This window comes from Labrus mixtus, chromosome 14, assembly GCF_963584025.1.
Source record: "Labrus mixtus chromosome 14, fLabMix1.1, whole genome shotgun sequence".
Classification (NCBI taxonomy): Eukaryota; Metazoa; Chordata; class Actinopteri; order Labriformes; family Labridae; genus Labrus; species Labrus mixtus.
Window position 1 is genome coordinate 6,800,912 of NC_083625.1, and position 27,835 is coordinate 6,828,746.

The 27,835-nt window shown below is 40.5% G+C and overlaps 1 protein-coding gene across 2 annotated transcripts; it reads left to right on the forward strand.

Moving 5' to 3' along the window:
• On the forward strand, positions 1-27,310 carry LOC132987794 (sodium/potassium/calcium exchanger 3). 2 transcript variants are annotated; one of them, XM_061054703.1, is made up of 17 exons: positions 3-483; positions 8,168-8,278; positions 17,693-17,769; positions 17,941-18,015; positions 18,110-18,194; positions 18,603-18,706; positions 18,790-18,864; positions 18,957-18,982; positions 21,343-21,396; positions 21,481-21,623; positions 21,746-21,912; positions 22,007-22,232; positions 22,389-22,555; positions 22,677-22,791; positions 22,896-23,008; positions 23,152-23,217; positions 23,848-27,310. In XM_061054703.1, the coding sequence occupies exons 1-17, from the start codon at positions 381-383 to the stop codon at positions 23,956-23,958; spliced, it is 1,818 nt and encodes a 605-aa protein (XP_060910686.1). In that variant the 5' UTR covers positions 3-380; the 3' UTR covers positions 23,959-27,310. The 2 variants fall into 2 exon arrangements, 1 of the variants encoding a protein (XP_060910686.1); XR_009675753.1 differs by lacking the exon at positions 22,896-23,008 and having other exon boundaries at positions 1-483.
• The last annotated feature ends 525 nt before the right edge of the window (positions 27,311-27,835 follow it).

Sequence of the window (27,835 nt, forward strand, 5' to 3'; positions counted from 1 at the left end):
AGAGCTAAAGAGAGAGTGGAGGCACACACGGAGCACAGAGCATGTCGCCTCCTGTTGCTGTAGCTCACTGTGGGATCTGCTGTCGACCTTTCAGGCTGTGCACAACGCAGAGAGCTTTATTTACGCGTACTCTTGCTATGTGCGACCCCGAGGGTTGTCGGAGTGAAGCAGCTCAGCGTCTGCGCTGATTCCGGAGTGTGGGGGGAAAACCGGGCTGGTCTTTGCGGGGATTTCTTTTCTTTTTTTGACACAACTTGGAAGTGAAGTCGCTTGTTTGGTCTGTTCGGAGCTGCTAGCAGAGAGAGAGAGAGAGAGAGAGAGAGAAGTGTGAAACAAGTGTCAAGAAGAGAGCAACAGATGGAAATGCGGCCGGCTGAGGAATGAGAGCAGCAGCGAGGAACCGGCGGCCCTTCCAGCGGTTCTGCTGCTGTGGAGTCGGGCTGCTCGCTGTCATTTGGCTCACTCAGGTCATCCAAGCACCAGGTGAGACCTTAATATAGCGCGTCCGTGTGCAAGCGTGCATGCACAACAGTTATATACCTATGGGCAATATGAAATAGGTGTTGGCAACTGAATTCCAAATATATTTGTGAAAACTTAGTAGTAGCCTACAATACACAACAGCTTATAAATCACTGCTGCAATGTAGGTTAATGAAGGTATCCCACATACACACAGAAGAAACATGAAAAACAGAAATCTAGAGCAATTCTTAAAATTGAGATGCTACGTTTGATTTCCTGAGTTAGAATAAAACGTTTTTGATAGATTTAACTGGTATTGACATTTTCTAAAAATTGTATATAAAACTCATTGAAAAAAAAAAGCAACATATGGTGTTAGTAAATGTTGCATAACCATGTTTATTGGGCGTGTAATGTTATTTTTTTCTTCATTTTGAGCAAAGATCTGACATACCTCCCCTCTGATCACTTGATCTAAATATAGATATCGTGAAGAAGGGTTCAAATATTACAACAGAAAGGTTTTGACTTTATCCATACAAATGTGTTTGCCTGAAATGACATTTAACATCAGGTGGGAAAGAATGCACATGTCGAGTAAAAATAATGTTTAAATAATGTATCAGGCAAAATCTTTACCACATAGTTCTGTTTGCCTGTATGACAGCTGACGCTCTGATTCTAAATATTTTAATCCAGTTCATTGTTCTGCTCACCATTTCCCAGCTTCTGTCCTCGTGCTCACACTGCAGGGAGGTGACAGGTTGTTGATTACATAAAGCAGACACATTCAAACCTTGGCAAGTATAAATCCAATCACTGGCTGGGAATAAGTTCAGTTACAGGTTAGTCCAGATTTAACAGGAATTCGACGGGTATTTCACCAGAAATACTCTTCAATGGGAAGGATAAAGATTCATTTTTGGGACGTGTTGAATTGACAGCCTGGCGCTAGGTTTTCCCTTGAATTGAATCAGCCCTCAGAGTAGATTACACTTTTTTTTTTTAAATTGACACTTTGAATACAATGCATCCATAAAAGGTCATGTGGTGTGAACTTCAAAGAATTCATTACATAATTGCACTTCATGTGCACAAACTCGCCTCTTCTTTCTTTCAAATTCACCTGCACCAGTATCCATCAAAGACCAGAATAAGGTTATTATTTTGTATGACGTTAAATGCCTCTTATATCAGCAGCAGTAGTTCACCTGACATCCAATCCCTCCCTCCAGCTCTTTATTCTGTCATCAGCTTTGTAAGATTGGTCACACATTGTCACACACTCATCAGCGGCCTCAGCGCCAATTATGTCTTTCTCTGCACTCCATGCATGTGTGTTTTAATGATATGTGAACATTGTTCTTTCTGGAGTGGGTTTGATTGAGGGTTTTATCCTCGTACTCATTGCAGAGTGTCCTGGAGAACGAGCCCTTTCATTAATATTTATACTTCACCTTTAAAATATGAGTGTGCAATCGACCAAAAGAGGATATTTGAAAGGCCAGCTCGGACTGAATCACATAAAAGCACAAGGCAAAGCATGTGGTCTGCTGTTTGTAACCGGCAGGTTACTGTCAAAACACTTGGTAAATAAAACATACCGTACCATTCTGAAACCACTGCTTGGAGAACCTTTTATGGATGTGTGGATCCAACGCTCAGTCGGCGATCCAAATAGTTGTGTTTGTAAAAACAAAACAAAAAATCATTGGATTGGGTATTGGAAAATTAGCAAAAGTTATAAAAACAACAATTTCTAAGAAGAAAACTACGCAGAGGCAACAAATATAACTGTAGACAATAAGAAGTATGAGAAACTCAGACGACCAACATGACAGCGAAACTGATAGCACAGTTAATGAATTAAGCATATTAATGTTGTCGAAACCTGACCGATGTTTCCTTTTTCTGATTGGGGACGTCAAAGCCAAGAATTCATCAGAGATAGCTGCTCTTTGTATTTTTTCAAGCACGTGAAAACAGCAGTGTTGATAAAAGCTGACAGACGAGAAAATCCCTGTAGTGTATGTCTAAACAGCTCGCTGATTTCCCTGAAGTTTACTGATAAAAGATTGGGAAGTTTGTGTGTTTTGTATCCAATTTTGGATAAATGGCCTTTTCAAAAATCGTGTAGCAGATGCTGGACCAGCTATAACACCTTTTGGGGGGTCTGAGACAGAGGAAATGAGATGGCGTTATGTTTTTCAAATATATAGCATTTGTGTTGGGTAGGCCTATTTACATATTCAACAAGCGCAGAGCAATGTTAGCACAACTGTTATTCCCCCTCTCTTAACTCAGTTTGATTTTATTTAAGGGAAATGTTTGTCTCTATTCACTAAATCGACCTACAGGTACACATTACCTTCCCTTAGTTAGCTTCTAATGCACTGCTACATTAGCTAGCTAGTCGTTTACTTAGTTTCCCTCTCTTTTTTTTCCCTTTGGTAAGGCTGCATACAGTCAGGTTATCAGACCTTTGTTCCACTGCAGCTATCACCTGTTATGACAAGAAACAAGGCTGTGAGAGTGTTGAGTGCGTGACTCTGAAGTTGTAGGCTGGATAACCTGAAGGAAAACTAGCATGTGAGTGACAAAGTTGTCACCAAATTAACCTTTTCCCAAACAAGTAGTCTGGTCTTTTTATTTGAATAAAAATGCTTATAGAAGCTTTGAAGTCACTTTTTTGTGGAAATTGAACAGGCTAGCTTTCTTTGACGCATTCGAGTGGGGAACCAACCAAAGACATGAATGAGCTGGAAGCAATATTGCACAAATGAAAAAACAATAATTTATTAATCTGTTTTTTTTACACCCTGTCTAATGAACATGCTACACAAACATAGGCTGAAATACACACACAGGATCCTATGGAGAGGTCTCTGAGTGAGGGGGGGCTGCCCAAAGCAAGCGCTCCAGAGCAGTTTTGGGGTTCGGTGCCTTGCTCAAGGGCACCTCGGCAGTGCTCAGGAGGTGATCTGGCACCTCTCCAGCTACCAGACCAATTTCCAGACTTGGTCCGTGCCGGGACCTGAACCGGCGACCCTCCAATTCCCAACCCAAGTCTCTACAGACTGAGCTACTGCCGCCCCAAGTCACATGTTAGTTGCATAAATAGTGTTTTTAAAGTAAACGTTTCAGTGTTTGATCGATGTTTTGTTAATTTATTTGAGCTATAGAAGGTATTCCAAAAAGAGGAAATGAAGGGAGCTCCACATACACACACAGCCCGCCGTGCACAAACACACAGTGCTTCCCCTGTGGCTCCGATGATACCGTCTTTCCTCTGTAACACCTTTTGTTACTACCTCTGAAGACGGTACACAGGGGGGATCACTTCTTCTCCTCTGCGACATCCAGACTGAAGAGGAAACGTCACAGTGACGTAAATATCCCACCTTGAAATGGCAGTCTGAATAAGGCTTAAGGAAGGGTCAGGAGCGAGTGATGAAGATGAATTGTGTGTCCTCCTTTTATTACTTAAATCATCAGAACAACCATAATCAAACTTCAGTCAATATTGAATTGTATTTCATTTGTATCGGGGGGGGGGAAACTCTGATGTCTGATTTACAGTATCCTGATCTGAGCTTTTAGATTCCTCGACACCATTTAAGATCACATTAGTTATGTGAATTGAAATTTAGCTCAGAAGGTTTCTGACATACGAAATAAAAGACTCAGGTTTCAGGTGCAGCTGTGCTCGCCTTAATAAACACCAAAGAAAGAGGATTTCATTCAACGATATTTACTACCACTGACTGCAGTCTCGCTGTGTGGCGGTGAATCTGTTTGGGGTAAGAGCGCAGGAAGCCGGTCTGTCCAGTCGATATTTGATTGACGGGATCAAATGTCTTGTTTCTGCTGTGACGGAGGCAACTGTGGTTTGACTTTGCTGAATGGAACAGATGATAGTTTGAGGGTTTGGACTTTTGACAATTCTTTTCCTCCCGGCCTTTAGAAATACAGATTGGGTCTGTGATGGTGGGAGAAGTGAGGACGTTTAGTGATTTTTCACACCATGTGTTGCCCATTTTTTAATGGGATTTTGTTTTCCTTCTGGCTTAAAAAATGATGACTAAACATCCCAAGAATCTGACGCACAAATCGTCAGCATGGAGGGCTTCCAAAGTTTATGTTATATAATTATATAATTCTGATGTGTGGAGAGATGAATAACGACATACTGGTATGCACACTCCTTTATGCAATGGGCCAGTTTGTTTATGTTGAGGAATGTGGCAGCAGGATTAAAATATTTTCATACAAACACTACATCTCATGTTTCGTCAGCTGTCGTCACTGATCCTTCTGTAACCTATTTCCTCTATATTTACATTCAGGGCCTGTAGCAGACGCTCTTATCTGGTGGAACAATCAGTGGAACAATAAAGTTAGTTTAAAGACAATGAATCACCAAAGTTATACGTAACTTCTCGTCAAAGGTGCGGGTGAAGAAAGTCGTACTCAGTGCATGGAGAATCTGTGTGGTTGTGATCTTTCTGTTTAATAAAACACATTCTAGTAGAGCTAAACCATCTTGCCTTATACACTGTCATGAAGTCTGACATTGAAGAAAAAGAGACAACCAGGCTCACTGACGGTGACTTTTGTTCAGGCTCTCAGCTGAACACTGTCTTTTGGAAACACTGTTGAGTGTAAGCTGCCCCTGAACCAGACACACTGGAAGATATGAAGTCATCGATTGAATAAAGACTTGATCACCTCTTTGTTATTGAAGCAGTCTTTTTATGTTTTGTCCAAGCTGTGACTTCTGGTGTTACGAAATGAAGCCAATGAACAAGTGCATGAAACAGCAGTTCCTCAAGTGTTCACTAGAGGCTAACTCCAAAAGCTGAAGAATCCCCATTAGAGCCCATTTTAAAATACTCATTTTTAAAAGCAGGAATAAAGTCTGATTCATAGACTTAATGATGAAGCCTGAGTGACATCACATCTGTTACTGCAGGGGGCTTAGGACTCCCAACGCCCGCCAGACCGGTACAAAAAACAGTTTTTTTCTCCATGGCACATTTCATAATTGGCTAAAACTACAGGGGATAATTAAAAGAAAAAGGTCTGTTTTTATTATAACGAGGCTCATAGGTAATCATAATTAGGCATAATAAGGGGCGTGGCTGATTTGACTGACAGGAGGGAGTGTTGTAGGTTTGCCAGGAGACTAGACGTCACTTTATCTAAATCTTGTTACTGATCTCAAACTGTCATCTTTGTTCCTGTTGTTTGGAATATTCTTGCTGGATGATGAAATAGATGGATGTGTTTTAGCAACTAAGGCATTCATTCGGCCTGCCTCAACTCCACCTCTTTGGCTGCTTTTCACTCAGCTTGAAGTCAGTTAGAGTCAGCATTTCAAATATGGCAATCGCCATCGTTGAGCCTCATACTTCCTCGTCAGACACCAATGAGCCCTTTTTTTTTTTTTTTTTTTTTTTTAATAGTCTTGGTCTTGTCTCTATTTGCTTTTACCTGATCCAGATGCAGAGGACTCAGGATTTTATTTTGAGACTGGTCAGCAGCAAGACTTTTCAGAAATCACTAAATTGCTCATGCAATGTAACGTGGCTCGTCTACAATTTTAAATGTTTGTAACCTAGACGTGAATCTTTCATATCAAATGCGGTATAGAGCTCAGAACCTTAAAGCCTTGGTTTCGTCTGGGTCTTGACACTCTCTGGTCTTGGTGTAGGAACTCTTAACTACAATCATGTTCTTATATATGAAGCCAAAGCTTATGGTTAGTCAGTTTATACAGATTTACCATTCAGTCTTTAAATTTTTAAAGAGGTGGAAAAAAAAATTGTGTTCGTGAACTATGAATCTTAAAATAATACAATTTAAGCAGAACATAGTTTTTGCTTCCCTTTTCAAATGCGACCTGATTTTGTTTGCATTCAGGAGCCATCTCCCAGTCGAAGGTGTGAAAGAACTGTCTCTTCTGAATCCTCTTTGAATTTCCAATGAGTGGAGCTCCTCTTGATGCCTCGACATGAAAGCCTTCACGTCTCCTCTCAGCCACGAACTGCTGCCCTTGTGAAATGAGCTCATTGAGCTGTAATGTACAAAGGGACACTACAGCGCCTGACAATCACCAAATGCATCAGACACCAAGCTGCCTCTCAAATAAAAGGACGGTGTGAAGTACAAAGCGTAATAACCGCCTCACTATCTTCCCCGCACTTAGTGCAACAATCTCTGTGGGTGGTTTGGGAGTTTATCTGTATTTTTCTTTCTTCTGTCACAGAGATGATGAGACAGATCTATCTGTGGGGACTTTTCCTCGGCTGCTTCTGTAGTAAAGCTGTAAAAACTGATACCCGCGGAGAGATTAGCTATCAAGGAATGAAATCCCGAGCCGAAATAAACACCATAAAGATGTGTGTGCTGATGGCTCAGGACAGCTGACGGCAGCATGGACAAGCATTACAGAACAAGCTGCTATCTCCCCGTGCCAGAAACATGAAGCCTCAGTCTGCTGGGTCAAGAATAACTCTGGAGACAATTACTGCATGTGAAAAATGTGGCAACAATGGGAGGAAGATTTTCTTAGGACAAGTGAATAGTTTGTAATATGAAACCCAGACTATCACATTGAGATGTGGGGTATCTTAGTAAGTAGGTCTCTTTTTTTTTGTTTTCTGAGACTGTTTATTTTCCTTTGCAGACTCGTCCAGGCTGAAATAGATTCTCTGATCAACAAAAAGTCATTTGACACCAAAGTACAGCCATGATTTGAGTTCTTTATGAAGCAACGATCATAAAGGACATTAAAATCACCAGTTCATCCTTTTACTTTGTGTTATTTATAAAGGATTCAACACTATTGGTTGAACCATCACAGCTTTTTTAAACACAACCTTGGCAGTGATGAATAGTTCAGTACTTTAAGGCTTAATATGCGATTTTTCACACTTAAATATAATATAAATCAAGTATATCCTCTGAAAATGACTCTGTGAGTCATGACTGTCTACAATGGGTGTAACACCCGAGTCCCACTGTCTGTGATGTTTTCAGAGTTTTCCGAGTCATCTTCAGTTTGTTTAAATCGCCGGGACGACGGCTGACTCCTCCCCTCGCGAATAAAAGTTGTTTAATTGAGGGACTAGAGAAAAGAAGAATAACATACTGTACTCACTGCTTAACTGTGTTTCTAGATCACGCTCATTTCAGGTAAATTGACATGCAGTGTGAAGATACGAGCATAATAAAGATCGCTAGCATTAGCATGCTAACACAACAATGCACCACGAGTTGTTTTGGTTTCATGCTGGTGCTCAAGGGCGACATCTGCTGGATCAAAAAATCGCATATAAAGCCTTTAATATATTTTGGTATATTTTCTTAACACTAATTTATTCTTCAGTGAAAGCTGGTAAACATACCAATGCCATGTCTTCAAATGTTGTGTTTTCGTCTGACAATGTACAACCAGAAGAAGTCCAGTTTACTTTTATTAGACAAAGGAGAGGAGCAAAGTCTGGCTGTTTAGAAACTGGTTCTAGGTCATGTTTGACATTTTGATGTTTGAATAATTTAAGTATTTGGGGATTCACTTCAGCTAAATGTCAGCAATTCTGACATTTACTTTCAACTCTGTAGATATTGTTGAGATGCCATGAGTGTATCTAACTGGACTGGTTCTGCATTAAACTGACTCTGATGTTGTTTTGGTACAGAGGCGAAGTCTTCTGGGTTTCAGCCAGGCGTGAACGATGGGACGCTGCGATGGACTCGCAGGCTGATGCAGGAGACGTCAGAAAACCAGAGCCTGGATCAGCCCAGAGCAGGTGAGTCAATCGTCTTTACCTGGATGGATGCCTTTTTCTTGTTCTTTTTTTTTTTGACCAAACCATTGACGATATATAAAGATGGACAATGTGTCACCACCTCCTTTCTTTAAACAAAAGTGAAGCCGACAGCATATGGCGCTGACATGCTGACGATGTCATTATGGAGACAGAGTCTGCGCAGTAGGGATCGACTGGCGTCCTGCCCCTCCCTCTAAACAAAAAATACGACTTCCTCATGTCGGCAGAACAGGAGAGCAGATACTTTTGTTGGTTTTTTTCGCAGACGTTCTCGGTTATTGAAGGTTCAATAACTTGTGTTAGTGTTCGTTATATTTTCTTTCACCACAGGAGACAGATTGGTCGACAGAGCTGTCAATCTTTGCATTTTACACCTCAAACATCTAATTAAAACTAAACTTCTTGAAGACAGCAACCATGATTGAAAAAAAATGTATAAACGTAAATGTATATGTTTATTGAATTGAGTCGGAACCCATGCCATGTACAATCTGTTCACGTGGAGGAGGCGGAGCTAATGACAAATACTGCAGCCAGTGAGAAGTGGGAGCTCCACATGCTTTAGCTTCATTTATGGGGAGTTTTCATATCATCCGTCTTTTTTTTTTTTTACAGTCCTTGAATCAAACAGGTAGATTCTCCCACACTAAAGCAGAGGTTCTCAACTCGTCTAATCTCAGGATCCACCAACAACTCCGCCATGAGAAATTGCATCCCAATCTCTGATATCTGATATAACTACTCAGATTTATTTAAAGACAAGTTTAAAGACAAGACAAAACACATGACGGAAGCAAGAAACTTAAAAAAAAAAAGACATGATAAAAAGTGCGTAAAATACTTTTTTCTCCAGGCACACATTCACGACCCACTGCAAACGGCTCCACAGCTCAAAAGTGGGTCAGAACAGTTGAGAATCAGTGGTCCAAAATAACCCTTAAAGTTAAATGTTAGGGATATCATCTTTATCACTGTATATAATACGATTCAGTATCAATGTGTTTTATAATAGCTGACATTTCCTGGATGAAGAATATCTATTTTTTATTTCACTGTGGCACTGTGTACAGTTTTCAGCCTCTCCCCTGCAGGTGAACTGAAAGGTCATGTGGACGGAGAGTGTGTAAGTTGTGTAGTAGTCAGTGTCAATCTTCTGGATGTATGAGAGGTGCACTGCTGCACTGAGATTTAGAGTTGATTCGATCAATTTGAGTCCTGATTCCTGGTCGCTCCTTGATTAGTTTGAAAAGATTCAAACTCCTCTTTGTGATTGTTACCGAATACATGGAGCACAATCTAGAAGCCGTAATCATCGCTCTGCTCCTCTGGTTCTCGGCCTGATTAGCTGCATGGCTGACATGAGCCGCATTCATCACTGCTGACAGTTTTATTATAAAAAATTCAGACCAGGGAGGAAAAATCTCTTTATTGTTGTGTGGGGAGAATAACACAGAGCACAGTATGAAATAACAAGGCTGCTCAATGAAGAATCCTTTGACTAGCTGACAGAGTAAAGAGCTTCATCTTCACGTCATTTGCATTTACTCTTGTGCTGCGTTAATGTCACGCTGTCTGTGATTGGCTGTGTAGTATGCTAACTACATGGCTATTGTTGAGGTCTGAGTACAAAACTTAAAGCGTAATGTCACAGAATTGTATGAAAATACACTTATGCGAATAATAAATCATGCAAATAGCCTATTAGAACCACACTCCTAAATACCACCTGAGGTGTACTGCCTACTAATAATATACACACATCATGAATTATTCAAATCTTTCAAGGATGTGTGCGTGTGGAAATAGATGACACTGGCAAACAAAAGAAAGCCTTTTTAAACATATTCCATTAGCCACAGCAGGGAAAGCTTCTGTGAGGAGCTTCTTTTTTTTTAGACATTATGAAACAGACTGAAATTAATACTGATGGCAAAACCGTGAGAAAGCAGACTTATTATGTATCTAATGTCATCTTGTAATGCCTTAGTAGGAGGAGGTGTCAGACGTGAAGTGATTAACAGCATGCTGCCGGAAAAGTCTTCTTTTTATTTGGACAGCAAAGATCTGCAGCAAATGATTTAACTGACTGTTTGAATGAAGCAGGATACAGATTTAGCATGTACATGAAAAAATTAGGGACTGACCGATTTGGAATTTTTGTTTTTTTACAATGATATTTATTTTGCCCTGGCTCACTTCAGGAAAAAAAAGTAACTCAAAACAGCCAGTCTTTGGTAAGCTAAGAACATTCCAGACTTTCATTGACTGATTGAAATAAATCAGAGAATCGAAATAGACCAAGTACTTTGAGTTTTCTGTTGTATCTTTCATCACTACTAATTTCACGCACAGAAGAGGTTAAAGTACAAACGTCTTGGATGGTCTGTTAATTTATAAACTGAATAGAAAGCTACAATAATTCTCCCATATTTGCATTAAAAAAAAACTCCATTGTTCACCCAACACGTCAAACACATCATAAAGGCTAGGTTCAATGACACCTAGCAGACAGCTAGCAGGTCCAACTTGTCTCTAAAATTAGACCTTTTATTAGAGAGAACTTTCAATCGTAGATATCTTTTAAATGGTAGACCTTTAGAAGAAGAAGAAGAAGAAGAAGAAGATTAACCTTTATTGATCTCAGTTTTCACACTTTGTAGTCATGCAACACACACACAGGCTGAAGTATATACACACATGCACACAAACAGGATCCTGTGGACACGCACTAATGGAGAGATGTCAGAGTGACGGAGCTGCCCACAGTGGGCGCTCCTGAGCTGGTGGTGGGGAGGGGGTTCGGTGCCTTGCTCAAGGGCACCTCGGCAGTGCTCAGGAGGTGATCTGGCACCTCTCCAGCTACCAGACCAACTTCCATATTTGGTCCGCGCTGGGACTCGAGCCGGTGACCCTCTGGTTCCCAACCCAAGTCCCTACAGACTGATCTACTGCCGCCCCCAAATCATTACAAATCATGTAACGCCCTGTACGGAAATAATTCACTGCAAAATTACCGAAAGAAAACATTTACAACAGGCTGAAAACATGTTGAAACCTGCTGTTAAGTTGTCCTGTTTACAATGATGTCTAATGGCAATTGACTCGCTGTCGGAGTCCGACTCAAGTGGTCACCGGCTTGCTTTGGCTTCATTTCTCAGCCCACCAGGGTTTGCTTCTTTGATAGGCTTAAGCCTGGCTCACACTGCAGGATAATCGGGCCGATTTGAGCTCCGATTCTTCCTTCCCGACAATCGCAGGGTCTCTCCCGACTCAAGGATCCAATCTTAACGTCCCCGATCAGCCCGGCGATCGTCGGGGGACGCCGCGATTTATTTCAAACATGTTTGACATTTAGAATTTAAAATCTTGACGATTACGTCATGAAAAGGGTCCGGCAGAAGTTGTGTGTGACTACAATATAATCACATAGAGACAAGGGGCGGAATGTAGCCATGGAGACCAGCGGCAGGACGCAACCGAGCGCACAGTCGTAAACGATTCAGTCGTACAGTGGGAGCTGACGTGCCACCCCGACTTTTCTACAATCGGGGATAAATCGCACAGTGTGAACCAGGCTTTAAGCAACTTTCACGAGTTCAAAATAACTTCAAAGCTCAGTACAATTAGAAATAAATCATTTGTTCTACTTCAGGAACAACAAATCTGGCCCTTCAATAAATGAATATGTTACAACAACCCAGCTGTCAACACATCCTCTCCTGTGATATTACATTAGAAATGTTTTCCTAACAAAATTGGGATGAGACTCTGTGTCTCTCTCTCTCTCTCTCTCTCTGGCAGTGCTACATGTGCTCTACACAGCTGTTTGTGTTTTCCTACCTGATAACACACTTAACCTTTTATTGAGTTCCTCTGCGAACAGATCTCCCTCATTATAGCTGACAAAGGCGCCAGCGTACCTCAGGCAGGATACTTCACTGCGGTAATTGGCCCCAGACGAGTAGTAGGGGGAAAAAAAAGACTGGACAGGTAGTGTAAGACCCAGCAGTGAGTCTTGACCTGGTGAGACGCCCTCTCCCTCAGCAGGCTGCCTGAGAGTGATTACATAATCGGTAGTGTGATTAAAGAGCCGGGCCCGGACCCCGTGGGATATTATCTTGAGGATTGCACAGTAACATCCAGCCCCAGGCTCTCTTTTGCCTCTTTTCATCCCTACACTGCATAACAAGATGGAGACGGTGTGACCTGCCTCCGGGGACTGCTGTTGCTAGGCAACTGAATGCTAAATTTTGAAACCCAGTCAATTCTGTCTTTCAAGCATTAAAAGTGCAAACGAAGGCCTAAAAATAGACCGAGGGGAGAGAAAAGAGGGGGGCGGGGTGGTGATGGCGGTGGGCAAATGAATCAAAGTGATGTAAATGAGGTAAAAGGCTCATACTGTGTGTCGCCGTCCGGGCTTGTTATGTTGTTTATTTTGGCAGGCGGGACGGTCAGCTGAGAATAGTATTTTTCCACAGCAACCATTTTTGTGGTATTTATGGGAAAGCATCAAGAAAGAGGAGCTGGCAGGTTCTGTGACAGAAACTTTCTTCGTGCGGTCTTGGGACTTCTGTCAGGCCGGTCAAGATTGTCGATGTCGCGCAAAGAAAACATCAAGTCATGTTTTGGAAAATTTGAAGCAGAGTAAAGTTGGCTATTGCTCACTCCACATAAAAGGGGTAAAAGTCAGAGGTTAAGAGTCTGTATTTATAATCCTCCTCCCTCACTGGGCTCATGGACATGACGACGGACACTCTTAAGACAGATGAAGCGACACGTCCAGCGTTTTTTTTCTTGTGTTGTGTGTGAAGACACGATGTGTAGTGTTGTTATTGATAGGCGAGCGGTTTGAGGCCCTGCTGCTGTTTCATCACACGTGCATTCAAACTGCGTCAAAGGAAAGCAAATCAAAGAACAAATGCATAATTGAATTTACATTACACACCTGGATGAAATATTTATTTTTTGATTCCTCATGAAAAATGCACGCTTGTTGCAGAGGTCTGTGTGCATTAGTGTGTATGTATGCGTGTGTGTGTGTGTGTGTGTGTGTGTGTTTTTTGTGTGTGTTTGCTCGACCCTCCCAATGATGGTTTAGTTAGTTTGACTTTCCTCAGCGTTCCAGTCGATACCTCAGCTTGACTCCAGGAAACCCCACTGACTGTCAGATCGATACTATTTTTCTGCACCGCCCACTAGCCCCTTCATTCAGCCACACTGAACCCCCCCAGCAGATCGACTCTCCGAGAGCTCAGCCCCTCGTATCAGAACATGTACCTAAGTGCAGACTTCACTTCTAACGCTCTCTGAAAGAGTTTCTGCTGAGCAGGATTTATTGATCTGGACTCTGATCAAATAAACTTACTTATGAAAGATCTGACATCTGACATCTAAACTGTGCAGCTCCAGATTTAAAATAAAAACTGCATTTACTACTTTCTGCTATCATTCTTTACTACATGATCAAAATAAGACCAACATAAACCAGTTACTGTTTAAAGCCTCGCTCCAGTTTGAATAGGGAAAAGTGTTTTATCATTGCCTTAAAGGTTGGCGTGGACTCAACTAAAGGCTAATAAAGTTTTATACAGCGGACAGTCTGTGTGTTGAGGCTACAGGCAGAGGCATTAGGGAAGAGTTACACCCGGCCTCTTGGCAAACAGTGTCTTATTTTAACATCAACCTCCTGGCTTTTGTAGTAGTGTGGAGTTCAAGTGTTGTCCTTTTTTTTTTTTTTTTTCCATCTCTTGAGTAAGTCCCCCCACCACACACACACACACACAATTATTTTCCTCTACACTGATTATACATCTATTATTTATTATCAGTCAATTAGTATGTAACAAAGGAGAACCATTAATAAGTGTAAGATATTAAAAAAGATAAGTAAATTCATGATGCACGAGGAAAACAAGGAAAACAAATGCGTCCTGATTTCTGATACAGCCGTGTGACTGACAGACCATTTATTTATCATTTGAACTAAAATCAACATTTAAACAAACGGCTCAGCATAAACATGATGAGCAAGTTTTCCACGTTGTAACTGCTTATTTTTTCAAGCCGGGGACTGTCCCTCTGTCCAATCTTTTTTTTTATATATTTAAAGTGATAGAACTGTTTAGTATTTTTTCAGCAGACTCAGTTTAGTCAGTCTGAGAAAGGAGTCTCTCTTCTCTCGTTCATATCGTCTGTATAGAGGTCAGCGATCCAGTGTTCTGAACACGTTGGAGATTTTTAGACGTTTTAATTTGTAGATTTATCGTATTCGCTCTCTAAACAAACATGGGCACTCAGAATCAAACATTTGGGACTGTAAGGTATCGATTCAATCACCACCGCTCTATCAGTCGTCACATCCTCACATCTTCAACATCATGTCCAGTTCAAAAGTTGTTTAGATGGATAAAGGAAGATTTCAATATCTGAAGATAATGACCACGATAAGTGATAAGCTTCTTTAGCTTCTTTAATCAAAGAAGTGCTCCGGATTTAATGAGAAAATCAAAATATATTACATGGATCTTTGTGATGTTGTGGAGTACTTCTCGTGTAAAAGAATAATACAAGATGAGTGAATCATTTTATATGTATCATTTTTATTTGGAAACACTGACATACAGAAATCCAAAGGACATGTGCTTAAACTTTATAATTTATGTTTTGAATTTAAACACACAGCCTCCTTAAGCAATGATGACTCATGTCCTCCCCTTAATGTGAAAGTTTAGTTTATAATCTATGACACCAGATATATCAGAGACTCCACACATGTGAGTGTCAGCGTCAGCTTTATTGTGGAGGAGTTTATTTTAATATTATCAGTAAAAAGACAGAACAGGGTGGTTTTAAGTATACAGACACTTTTATTGTCAGGGTCACCACACGTCTGTCCTGACCTCTCTGCTCGACCTCTGATCACAGAACTACTCATTCTGCTAAGGTGATGGCACGTCTGGCTCTAATCCACGAGGACTCAGGTGGTCGCAGATGTTATATCATCTTTGACGAGGGCGTTTCAGTTTCTGGTCTTGTGTTAGGAAATGACAACATAAGGGTGTTTGGCAAATCACAGATCTGTCCAGTAGGCCTGAACATATATGTGTGATAAAAGTGTTCAATATTGTAAATAAAGATCTGAAGTGTTTATAAGGAGAATTAAATGGTGTATAAAAGCTGTACTTTTTTATTTCTGATGTATCTTAATGATTCACACAATACCTGTGTTTGGAACATGTTTCTCCTGAATCCAAAATGAATCCCAAAACTTTGAATTACCAATAAACTGGTTTATTAATCTGAGGGAAGCTGATTAGTTATCTTAGATCAAACTGGCTTCCTCAAGATCGCATGCAAGTTTAGCCTTTATGTCAAGGCCTTCATCTCATAAGTAAATGTACACATGTTGACATGCTTGAGTTAACATAAAACATGTTTCTTATATATGGTGATAAATTCAGATAACAGTCAAGTTGAGATTAATTGGTCATCCCTACTGTCCAGCAGCCTTCAGATAACCCGTCCTCTGTCTCTGTGTGTCTCTGTGTCACCCCCCCCCCCAACCCCCCTCACTCTCTCAGACCTCTCCTGAGGGTTTGCAAGGAAAAATAAATATTTTTAGACATTGAGGTCCAGAGCTGCTGTCTGTTTTTTTTTTTTAATCTTTCATGAACCATGGGAAACACATATTCACCTCCCCCCTTTCTCACTGTTCATGTAATCGCCCCTGCCTTCAGATTTCTTCTGCCACCCATGGAAAAAAAAAAAAAAGGCAAGCCCCCAGGGAGAGGGTCGCCATAGCAACAGCCTTCACCAGAGCAACTCCTCAAAGCATCCATCTTCACATTCAGGGTGCATCTATTGTGGGATAAGAGGACAGAAAGTTTTAATGCCTACATATATTTAATTTACTACATTTCTATTAAAATAATAAGAACATCTTTTTGTTTTCTTACTCCCTTTTTTTTCCCTGTTTGAAAAAAAAATACTTTTTTGTGTCGTGTATCCTTTTTTCCCGTCATTGCAATGTGAACAGATGGATAGAAATGCCTCGAGGAAATTACAGTTGAAACTACACGATGTCTTTGATGGTAAAGTTTTAGTTGGTGGGCCAAAAAGAACGAGTTGACTCATTACAGAGGAATGCTAAATGAGTTGTTTATGGTGGATGTGGAATTTTTTAAATCGTAAACATGTTGTATTTGAGTGGAAATATGCATGTTTTTTTTTTTCTTTCCGTCTTGATGAATCATCTGAATCTTTTGGGATGTGTAGTTGATGTGTAAATTGTTTATTATTTACTCTAACAGATGAAAATTGAATATGAATCAAATAAGCAAAACAAAAGACTTTTCCTGAGTTTGAAAGGAGAAAAGAAGTCTCACAAACTCACATGTAGGCCTTGAAAGTGTTGCACAATAAGCAGCACATCGAGACATCCAGAAAGGCAATCCGAAACCATGTGCTGCTCTCTGGCATGGACACAAATGTGTAAACAAACACGAGACAAACATTTACATTTTCTAGCTGAACATAGCCAAATAATGCTCTTCTCCTCCTCAGGCGCATGTGACCTTCTCTTCTTCCTCTCTAACACCTCAGAGTCAAGGATTTTACCTCCCGTCCCCGCTCACATGAGACCGTCTCTTCTTCCTCTCTAACACCTCAGAGTCAAGGATTTTATCACCCGTCCCCGCTCACATGAGACCGTCTCTTGATTCATGCACCCTGGTGTTCAGATAGCAGTCAGCCGTGGTGCAGCGTGCACGCCGACGACTGTACTCATTGTCTGCATGTCAACCCACTGTTGTCTCACACAGCACAAGAGCTATTAATAGCTCCGCCCTCCCCTGTAGTTTGAATTGGCTGGGCTCAGAGTTGTAAATTGGCAATGTACCCCAGTCTCCTCCACGCTCTGTGTTCTAACGGCAGGGGAATACAGAGAGGCCGAGCCGGCATTATCTGGTTTTTTTTTTAAATCTCTGAACTCGAGGAAGGAAGCAGCTGCAAGTTTCACTTCCTGTCTCAGTCTTCACTGCAACACAACCAGTGTGTCTCCATGATGATGTTGTGGGTTTACTGACACCAATAAAGTCACTCATGGTTACACTAAGTTTGAACCATTGTGTTTTTTCTGTGTATCTTTATGATCAATTTGAAGTGAATGGATGTAAATAGATGCTAATAACAAGACTGAACATCAGAACTCATAATCAAGATGAACAAATGTAGTTTATGTAACTTATTCCCTGAATTCTTGCTGTTGTTTTTTTACGCCTCATTTGCAAATGTGATCTTGCAGCTGGCAGAATTTTACTCTGTTTGATAGAAAATAATATAAAATGTATGTTTTGGTTGGGGACATGCTTTTCATTCTGTCGATCTTCTCTGCAGCCATCCACGAGTTTCCAGAGGACATTTTCACCAAGGAGCAGAGAAAGAAGGGAGCAGTGTTACTGCATGTACTATGCGTGGGTATTTCACACTCAATCACCTGAAAACACTTCATCGACTCACCACACTGAGATATGACTATTTTTAGCTGAAGCCAAATATGTTTAAAGGAACATTTATTTGATGTATTCAGGGTGTTTCTGTTTTTCTTATGTGTGTTTCTTCTTCTTCTTCTTTGTTCTCTCCAGGCCATCTACATGTTCTACGCTCTGGCCATCGTTTGTGACGACTACTTTGTCCCCTCCCTCGAGAAAATATCTGAGGTGAGGGAACAGCAGCAACCAGAACTCAGAGCAGTGGAAGAGATCATTGGTTTAGTATCAATTTAATCTGGTGGTTTTGTGATTTCCTTTTCAGAACCTGCAGCTCAGTGAAGATGTGGCCGGGGCGACATTTATGGCTGCAGGAAGCTCTGCTCCAGAGCTTTTCACCTCTCTCATTGGTTAGTGCCTGAGCCAATCAGGGCCAAGCGACAGTTGTGGAAGTTTTGGCGAAGCATGCCCAAAACAAATGATTCACTTTTTTTCCGACCTTTATTTGGAATTTGAACTAGTTCTCTCAGTGTCTGCAGTACCACAATCAACCAGGAGATGTCAGCAGAGTGTAACTTTAAATCTTTGAAGGGATTTCCTGAATTTGAGGCATTTTCTTGGAGATTAGAGCCTCCAAATCCAGGTCTAGTTGATGTGAGTTTCTCTCTGAGTTTGCATGTGAAAAGTAAATAAAAAAGGAGCCCACAGACACAGACAGGAAATGACTCCCACTCCACAGACTGAGTCCCATTTAAACAACAAAAACAAAGCCAGATTCTAAACGCACAAACTTGACTTCCTCTACACCTCTCCCTCAGGTGTCTTCATCACTAAAGGGGACGTCGGAGTTGGTACCATCGTGGGCTCAGCTGTCTTTAACATCCTGGTCATCATCGGCCTGAGTGGGATCTTTGCTGGACAGGTAGGAGAAACTTAAAGAAACACGCCCATGCAGCCGTTTCTGTTCGATAATTGAACCCTGACACCTGTAACTTTTCTCTGCAGACGGTGGTTCTGACATGGTGGTCCCTTTTCAGAGACTCCTCCTACTACATCCTCTCTGTGTTGGCTCTCATCATGGTGAGATGGCATGCTTTTCACCCAAATAATCAGCCCAATTAAGATTTTAAAGGCTCCTACATTGTTAAAGAATCTGCTTTGTTTCTTTCTAGGTTATCTATGATGCCATAGTTGTCTGGTGAGTACAAAGACGTTTAAAAAAAGCAAAAAATAAAATTGAGTCAATAATGTAAGCTTTATTGTTTTCTGTTATTTACATTTCTGGTTGTTTTCCGTAGATCTCAACTTTTTTTATTTCATATCCTGCTGAATTTACCTCAAAGTGTAGGCAACGTCAGCATGTTGGGCCTGGCCTATAATCTCTGGCCTAGATCTCCAGAAAACAAGCTTTGTTATCTCGAGATAGTGAGAAAAGGAATCCATTCTAATGGGAAATGATGAGAAAAACACACTGAAATCAACACAACAAGAATGACTCGTTATCACAGGAAAAAAAGGAGTAAATAAAATGTATGGATGCATGTCTGCTTAGGGCTTCTGTACAACATTTAAGTTAATAGGTTAATTATTCCCATAAACAACATTTCATTTCGACTTCTCCTTGCTCATCTTAGATCGAAACCCTGCAGATTTGATTTAGTGTTCATACTGACACACATCTGCAGATTCCTGCTTTTACGACCCTAAACATGTAGCAGTCATCAAGTTCAACATTACTCTCATCGCGATCAAGAGATTGATTCCTCATTCTAATTTCAGTCAGTCAAGGTGACAGGGAACATGGTACATTTAGATGTGTTTCATTTGTTTGGAGGAGGTCCCGGTCATTAGTAGCAGCCACATGTATTATTCAGTGCTTTGAGGCATTTGGACTGATTTGTACAAAAGCCCTAAGTAGACATGCATCCAAACGTTTTGTTTACTCCAAAAGTATATTTATTTCTTTCTCCTTGAGATCCCCACTTGTTTCTCTCATGATCTCTGGACTCATTTATCATATTATTCTGTGATGGTGTGGTAGATTTCTGGTGATCTACAAATTAAAAGGCTTGTCATAGGTGGGATAATGTGATAGGCCAGACCACCATGCTGCCATTGCCCACACTAAAGAGTTAAATTCAGCCAATTCCTGTTTTTGTTTTGTGCTTTTGCAATCCTGAGAATACAAGATAAATAAGTCCTGATCTTGAGAAACTAGAGAAAATGACTCGTTATCACAGTTAAACACAGCAAATGTAATGAATGCAGGGGGGCTTAGGGCCTCTGTTGATGTGGACATGTGTGTTTATTTTTGTGTTTAGTGTAGCAACAGGCTCATTTAGTGCTCTCAACACCCTCTTACTGTAGCTTCTCAGCTGTCTCTCCTGAATGTAAAAAAAAAAAGACTCTCCATTGTTGTATGTGTCGGTGCGTTTAATGAAAGCGTGGATTTATTCATGTTCTTAATGTCAGCTTTAGCAGGAGGATCCCTGGGTGATATATGGGAGTCTATTAATTGAATCATCGTGTGCCAAGCAATGTCAGGCGTATTTCACTCCTTCCTTTGAATACAAAGAGTTTGTTTCTCCTCCAATGACTGCACGCTCAGAACATGTGAGGATCCAGTCTTCACATGTGCAGTAGAGGTCAGTGTGGGCTCAGAGGAACAGCTGCTGATGAACTTGGAGTGTTTCAGGAGTACACAGTGGTGTTTCTGTTTGCCTTTTTTTTTGTTATCTTAGTGCTGAGTTTGAGTTTCATTAGGAGGTCTGTAGAGGAAAGTTTTCATAAAGGGACGCAGCATCAAGCTAAACTTAGTCTCACATGTGGAGTTTTTCTCTTTAACCTTTCATGTTCATGAATACATCAGAAAGTTAAGTTAAAGTTCATAATAATAATATTCTGATTCGATCTATAACATTTAAAAATGGCTCCATCAAGACAGTGTGGGTGTGGTTTGTTCAGTATAAATGCATGGTGCGCATATCAAACTGCTCTTTCATTCAAATGTTTTGAATTAGAATTTAAATTAGTCTGAGTCTATGACACCTTCAAATATAACCCACTCACCTTTAAACAAAGTTATGATTCAAACACGACTACAGAAGTGTGTCATGTGAAATAACAGACCTTAATTTACTTTGATTAAACAAAAAAAACTGTTTCATAATCACAGCGGCTTTGAATAAAGATGTTTATAACTAAGTGATAAGAAGTTCACTATGAACTCTGTTTTGATGGATTTCACGTGAAGAACAATTTGTTACTTATTATCCTACTGTACACTGATGAAGGCTTTGCGCTGAAACACATCTGCTGCTGCTCTCTCCAGATAATACAACATTTAAAGGATAATTGAATGTCCTGACTTTTCTGTTTTCTTACCGCTTATCCTGCCATAAAAACAGTTCCCATTACATATGATATGATCCCCAAGTTTTATTTTCATTTGATATATTTTCTTCTAATTTGTAGTTTTTATTTTTTAATCGTGGTTCACTTCTGGTCCAACCACCAACTTTTCAACTTGACTAACACAATATGTTTCTTTCTATGCAGGTGGGAGGCCTTACTTCTCATGACCATGTATGGAATCTATATTATCATCATGAAGTAAGTTCTTCAATGTCTGCACAGTGTACAGAAGAAGTCTGACTGTGTACAGATGTGAGAATAAATGGATCTGTTTGCGCACAGGTTCAACTCCCGGATAAGGTCGTTTGTGATGTGTCAGCTCAGGAGCTCCAGGCCGTGCTGCCACGGGTCAGAGGGTCACCGAGACGACAAGATGGGAGAGGATGCCTCCGCCTGCAACACCTCCATGGTGCTCATCAACAAAGGTTAGAGGAACGTAGAGTAAACTTTTCTTCTATGCTGTTTTATATCTGATCATGTGCCTCTTTTTTTAAATTGTGCCTTATGTTAAAGAAATCTAATGGTCCATGTGTTCCACCTTTCAAAGGCCAAGCTAATGGTCAGGATCCTCCTCCGGTCGTCATGGTAGACGAGCTTCTCATTCTCAACCCCCACAAGTTGTCGTTTTCTGAGGCCGGCCTGCGCATCATGATCACCCCTCACTTCTCCCCCCGCACCAGACTCTCCATGGCAGGACGCGTGCTCATCAGTGAGGTAAATGACAGATCACACACCGCAGACTTAACATGTCTCATTGTCGTCACCATATTGGAAATACTTCTCTCTCTCTCTTTCCTCCTTTCCACAGAGACAGAGGTTGATCCAGAGGTCAAAGAGCCAGCAGGACGGCGAGGCCAGCGCCGGGTCGACGAGCAACAGCCTGAAGAGGACGGGCTCCTGCAGCCTGGAGAACGGAGGCAGAGGACACGGGATGGGAGACGCAGAGTCAGGAGACAAACCTGGGGTTGGGGAAAGCCAGGCAGAGAAAGAGGATGATGATGAAGATGGTATTTTCAGTCCAGTGCGTATACCAGGTGAGGAAGAACCAGCGAGTAGAATTAACCTGTGATACTCCTCCTCCCTACTGTTACCGTTCTTGTTATTACTTTTTGGGGATCTGTCATTTATAAAAATGCATCGTCTGCATACAACAAGAGTTGATGCCCTGATCAAATCTGTACTCCACACAGGAAGCTGCTGTGCGCGTGTGAGGTGGGTGATCACATGGCCTCTGGGTCTCCTGCTCTACTGCACTGTGCCTAACTGTATTCTGCCCCGCTGGCACCGCTGGTTCATGGTCACCTTCGCGGCCTCCACCCTGTGGATCGCCATCTTCTCCTACCTCATGGTGTGGATGGTAAGGAATCTTAAAATGCTCCCTTCCTGAACGTTGTGAATGATTTTTTAAAAAGGCTCTCTACAGCTGACTTTTTTTTTTTTTTAACCCTGATGCATTGCGTTTCTGTGTAATGTTTCAGGTCACCATTATCAGCTATACACTTGGCATCCCTGACTACATCATGGGCATAACCTTCCTGGCTGCAGGGACCAGCGTGCCAGACTGCATGGCAAGTCTGATTGTAGCTCGACAAGGTACAGCGCTTTATTCTGAATCTTATACTCAAGGCTTTTGTCTTCTCTGTCTTTGCTTAGGCGCATTCAGCATTCCTCCTTCACTTTTTACCCTCTCTTTTCAGGCATGGGGGACATGGCAGTTTCTAACTCCATAGGCAGCAATATCTTTGACATCCTGCTGGGTTTAGGGTTCCCCTGGGCTTTGCGTACCCTTGTGGTGGACCACGGATCCACAGTATGCTAACACTTTATCTTCCGTAATCTCCCTTTTGTGTGTGATTTTTAATGGTTTGCTGATGTTTGCATGTGTGTGAGAAAGCTATCGAAGTCTAAATTTCATAGACTTTAAGTCACCGCTCTCTTTTTGTCTACCCGCAGGTCTCGATAAATAACAAGGGCCTGGTGTATTCTGTCATCCTGCTGCTGGCTTCTGTGTTTCTGACTGTAAGGAAAGTAGTTTTAAGATAAAAAAAAAAACAACTTGACATGTGCAGAACAAAATGGCCGACTGTTAAAGTTAGCATCTAGCTAGCTGTCACTGTAGACCACCTGGCAGCTTTTAAACCAGAGATTAGGCTCAGGGCAAAAAATAAAAGTGAACATTGGACCAACATCTATGACACACAAATCCAAATGAATACTAAAGTTGCTCCTTGACTCCTGTGGAAATGTTTTGGTAGCACACTCTTCCTACTTTTATAATAAGTCAGTAACCTTTTTATACATGCACTGCACTCTCTGGGCTGAATGTGTGGATGCAAACGGAAACAATTTTCACCCAGACTTAGTCCCGACTTTTTTCCTGCCAGCATCCTGATAAGATTTCTGCAAAAATTCAGGGTGAGCTGATATAAGAATGCAGTAAACGAATGAGGAAAATTTACTGCGAGGGATTTGGAAGGGGTGATGACGTCTGCATCATGAGAGAGATGTGAAACCAACGGGATCTTTGTGCACGTGATGGCCCTGCAAATGTTGTTGATTCATGTCTGTAAATAATTTTAACCGCGAAAGAAATGTTATCACCGCGTTGTCACATTCCCTTCCTCACACCTCCCGTCTCTCTGTTCTCAGGTGACGAGTGTTCATCTGAACCACTGGAAGCTGGATCGCCGGCTGGGTCTGGGTCTCTTGTTTCTCTATGCCATCTTCCTGCTCTGCTCCATCTTCTTCGGGCAGATGTGAAGCCTTCGTCACAGTTCACCCTCGTCACATCAGTACCCACTTTTTTGTTTAACAAGTCCTCTTTCATGAAGCCTAAAGAATAGAGTGACACCAGTGTGCTGCTGTACACAAACTCAAGCCAAGTCTTTTATCAATAGCACCTTTTTTTCCCTCCATTCCATACAGGGCCGTGTTAGAAGCAGCAGACTGCTAAAAGATAAAATGACATGGCATTTAGAAGTGACATCAACAACATAAATATGACTTTTAAAAAAAACAATCTAGCTGGTCTTCATTAGCTCGATTGTTTCAGAGTTATAGCCCTCTAGTAATAATTGTTAACTGTAATTTTTTTCACTTTTAATGCAATAACCACTTTAGATTATATTATTGTTTCAGTTTTATTCGATGATGTTGGATAGGATTTTTTTTCTTGAAACTTTTTTTTTGCCCAAAGCTCCAGTTAGTTAGCTCACCAGCGAAGTAGCTAGCACGCTACAGATCTCAACCGCTTGTGCTTCATAATTTTTTCAATAAACGATAAAGCAATAAGCCAATATAGGTTTTGACATACAGGGTTTCTGTACTTTAAAATGTCTAAAAGCAAACACACTCCCTATTTCCTGTTCACAAACATTGATTATGCACATCAGATGTCCTCTTAATAAACCATGCAGTGAGAATAAGTGAGGGATGAAAGAGCTGCAGGGGCAGGAAGCAGCGAAAGCACAGACGCAACTATTTCTTTCTTTTTCTTTTTCTTTTGAAAGCAGCTGCAGCAGCGCAAAGTAATAACGGGACCTCTTTCTTGTTGATTCCATTAACAACCTGCAAACACCTGAACCAACCTGCACCTTGTGTCCACAGCGTCATTATCAGTTTGTTAGGAGTGGACCGGTGTTGTTTGTTTCTGGAAACACTAGCTGCACAGCACAGCATGCACAGGCTGCAGACAGTAGCAGGTATTACTTTCAGCAAGGGGACATAGTGTTAAAAAAAAAAAAAAAGAGATAACCACCATGTTACAGAATAAAGGAAATAAACTTCAGAATGGGATTAAGTCACGGACCAGACAGAATGTTCTGTTCATCAGATTTAGCAAATTAATAATGGATTTGTGAATTTTGTAAATATTTATATGTAATTTACTTGTTACCATGGTTTCAGAGGCCAATTTTAAAATAAAAACATGGAACTGGTTAAGACAAATCTTTACTCTGCCATGTCATGCTTTGGCCTGTTGTTAGATTATAAACACTGTCTGTTGGCCTTACGTGTATTTGAATGTACATCCCAGCTGACCTAGCGTCAGTGTGGAGATATTTACATTCATTCAAATGTTGCAGGCAGCACTGAAAAACAGCGATAAGTGAGCTGCTGTAGGACAGTGTGTGTGTGTGTGTGTGTGTGTGTCAGAAGACTTTTAGACTACACTGATAAGTAAATGCACATCATGGTGATTCTGTTTTGATGATTTTGCCTCACAGTTTATGAGCAAGTATTGGTACAGCTAATGTACGTAAAGAGATTAACTAGTGTTACAGTATTTTTAGAGAACTTCTAACTATGAAATCTAATATATATCATGTTCTTCTTTGAGTGTCACATACTTTAATGACTCCGAGTGCAGGTTTGTAGTAATAGTTCACGTTTAGGTACAACAGTCGATGTTTGTTTTGTTTCTTGTACGTTTTATGGAACAAGTTTCCTTTGGTGGAATATTTTCTCTCTCTCTCTCAGATCAGCAAAGAGCCAGCACGTTATGTCCTCACATCTACATGAACTGTATCTGTGTGTCTGGTTTGGCAAAATATGCTGCTTTTCCATCTCCATATATATCTTCTTTTCTTCTATCCGTACATGAAATTTAGAAATGTGGACACTTTCAGACAACAGGATGAAGTGAAGACTAAATATTCCACAAAAGGGCAATATTTTTGTTTTTTCAAATGGCTGTATAATTATCATCATTGTCGACTTGACAACATTTTTTTTTTACTGTTTGTAAGTGTTCAATTTACAGTTTTACAATAATGAATGTCTGAAAGAGACTCGTTTTGTGGTGTTTTGATTCTTTTAGAATATACTTAACGTATTGCCTTTCAGTGAATAATTGTAGCAGAATGTATGCATCGTTTGTCAGATTGTTCAGTGACGGCTGTAATTATGTGAGAGGAGCACATCGTGTGCTACCAGTTTAACGCTAGTTGTGTCTTAAAATCTTTTCAGCTCTAAGATTTTCTTCTATTTAAGTATTGCTTCATTGAAAAACTCAACCTGATTTCATGGAAGAGAACACGTGGACAATGAAGCTCAAGTTTACAGTTTAAAACGAGTAAAAAAATGTTTTTCAGAAAGGCTAGAATATTTAAATGCAGTCTTTTACTAGTGTTATTTAGTTCTCAAACTTTCTGGGTTTGTTGAAAATGATCACCCTATCTTACATTTTCAATCTTCTAATTTATTTTGTCATGAATGTACATAATAGACAGAGTGCTGTTTCTGATCGAAAGGTTCATCATTCTATTTTAATAAGCACTCAATTGCCCTGAAAACATCTAATCTTTAGACCTTTGCCAGTGTTTCAAGCACCTACACGCCTCACCAGAAATGGTAATCTGAAGTCATCATTCAGTAAGTGGATGACTGATGTATTGTTAAAAAGTCAGGCCTAAAAAATAGAAAATGGGGAAGATTATCCAATAAATTCCCGTGCCCTTAAAAAATAAATGTATCCAGGATAAATTAGTTCAGTCGAAAATCATTAAACAGCCTTTCTTGAAATCAACTAATTCTTGAGTCCAAATTCCAAAGTTAGAGCTTCTTAAATGTGAGTCTGTGCCCGTCTTTCTTTCTGGGATTGCTCATTGAGCCGCTGTATCCCTCTAGAAATAAAGACGTCATCACTTTCTTTAACTGGCTGATGAATCAAATGGAAATTAATCAGAAATTTAAAAAATATTGTAAAAAACATGTTTTTCCCTACTCTTAATTTTGCATTTTGTTTTGGCATCCTTTAAGGTTCACCATCACCATCTTGATCCAGTTAAACTTAACCAGCATCTTGTTTTTTGTTTTGGAGATGTGATGAATATTGTGATGCTAACATGCTCTTTCACTCAGCTGTTGAAAGCCTCTGCTTAAAGCTCTTGTCATTAAGATGTAGAAATAATCTTATTATACTTGTCATGAATACAGCTGATCTGCGGTACATGTGTTTGCACAGTGGTCAATGAATGTTCTGTTTATTCTGCTGTGATGTTTGAGGTAGAATGTTTTTAGAGTTTTAAAATTTATATATTGTAGAGCTCTTATGGGATCATAGAAGACTGTTGTATCTTGAGTCCAATAAAAAAAAACTGTGCAATAACAACTCATCTCTTCTGTTTTTTGTTGGCAGAATGATAGTGAATGAGGGACATGCAGCTGTAGGAGGACGGTTAAATGATTAGAAAGAGGGCATTGGCTGTAGTAAGACAGAAAAACCCTGCAATTCCTCGGCATATCATAACTTAAAAATACTTAAAAGTGTCATAGGTTTGTTCATAGAATCTCTTTCTGAGGGGTATCTATAATTTTTCACATTAATAATACATAAACCTAACTGTCTGACATTAAGTATAATGCAGTGTTTGTCACATTTTTGATCTGTTAGGTGTGTGATGGTAAAAGTAAATTGGTTTAGTATAACCTCTACATCAATAAGTGGCTTTTGGGAAGCTTTTTTTTGTGTAAAAACTGTATTTTTAAATGGCAGTTGAGCTACAGCGAGTGCAAGAAACACATTTAAAACTCCTGCGAGGAAGTTTTGATCACTAGATGGTGCTGATTACTAGAAACTAGATGGTGAACAGTAGATGACTCAGAATGGAGCCCTGAGGAACTCCATGTCTTTAAA

What these genes read in the sequence shown, in the direction of transcription:
- LOC132987794 (XM_061054703.1), top strand. Translation starts at nt 381, where the DNA reads ATGAGAGCAGCAGCGAGGAACCGGCGGCCCTTCCAGCGGTTCTGCTGC. An exon ending in TCAGGTCATCCAAGCACCAG is followed by an intron (nt 484 to 8,167) that starts GTGAGACCTTAA and finishes GTTTTGGTACAG; the next exon opens with AGGCGAAGTCTTCTGGGTTT. An exon ending in CCTACCTCATGGTGTGGATG is followed by an intron (nt 22,556 to 22,676) that starts GTAAGGAATCTT and finishes GTAATGTTTCAG; the next exon opens with GTCACCATTATCAGCTATAC.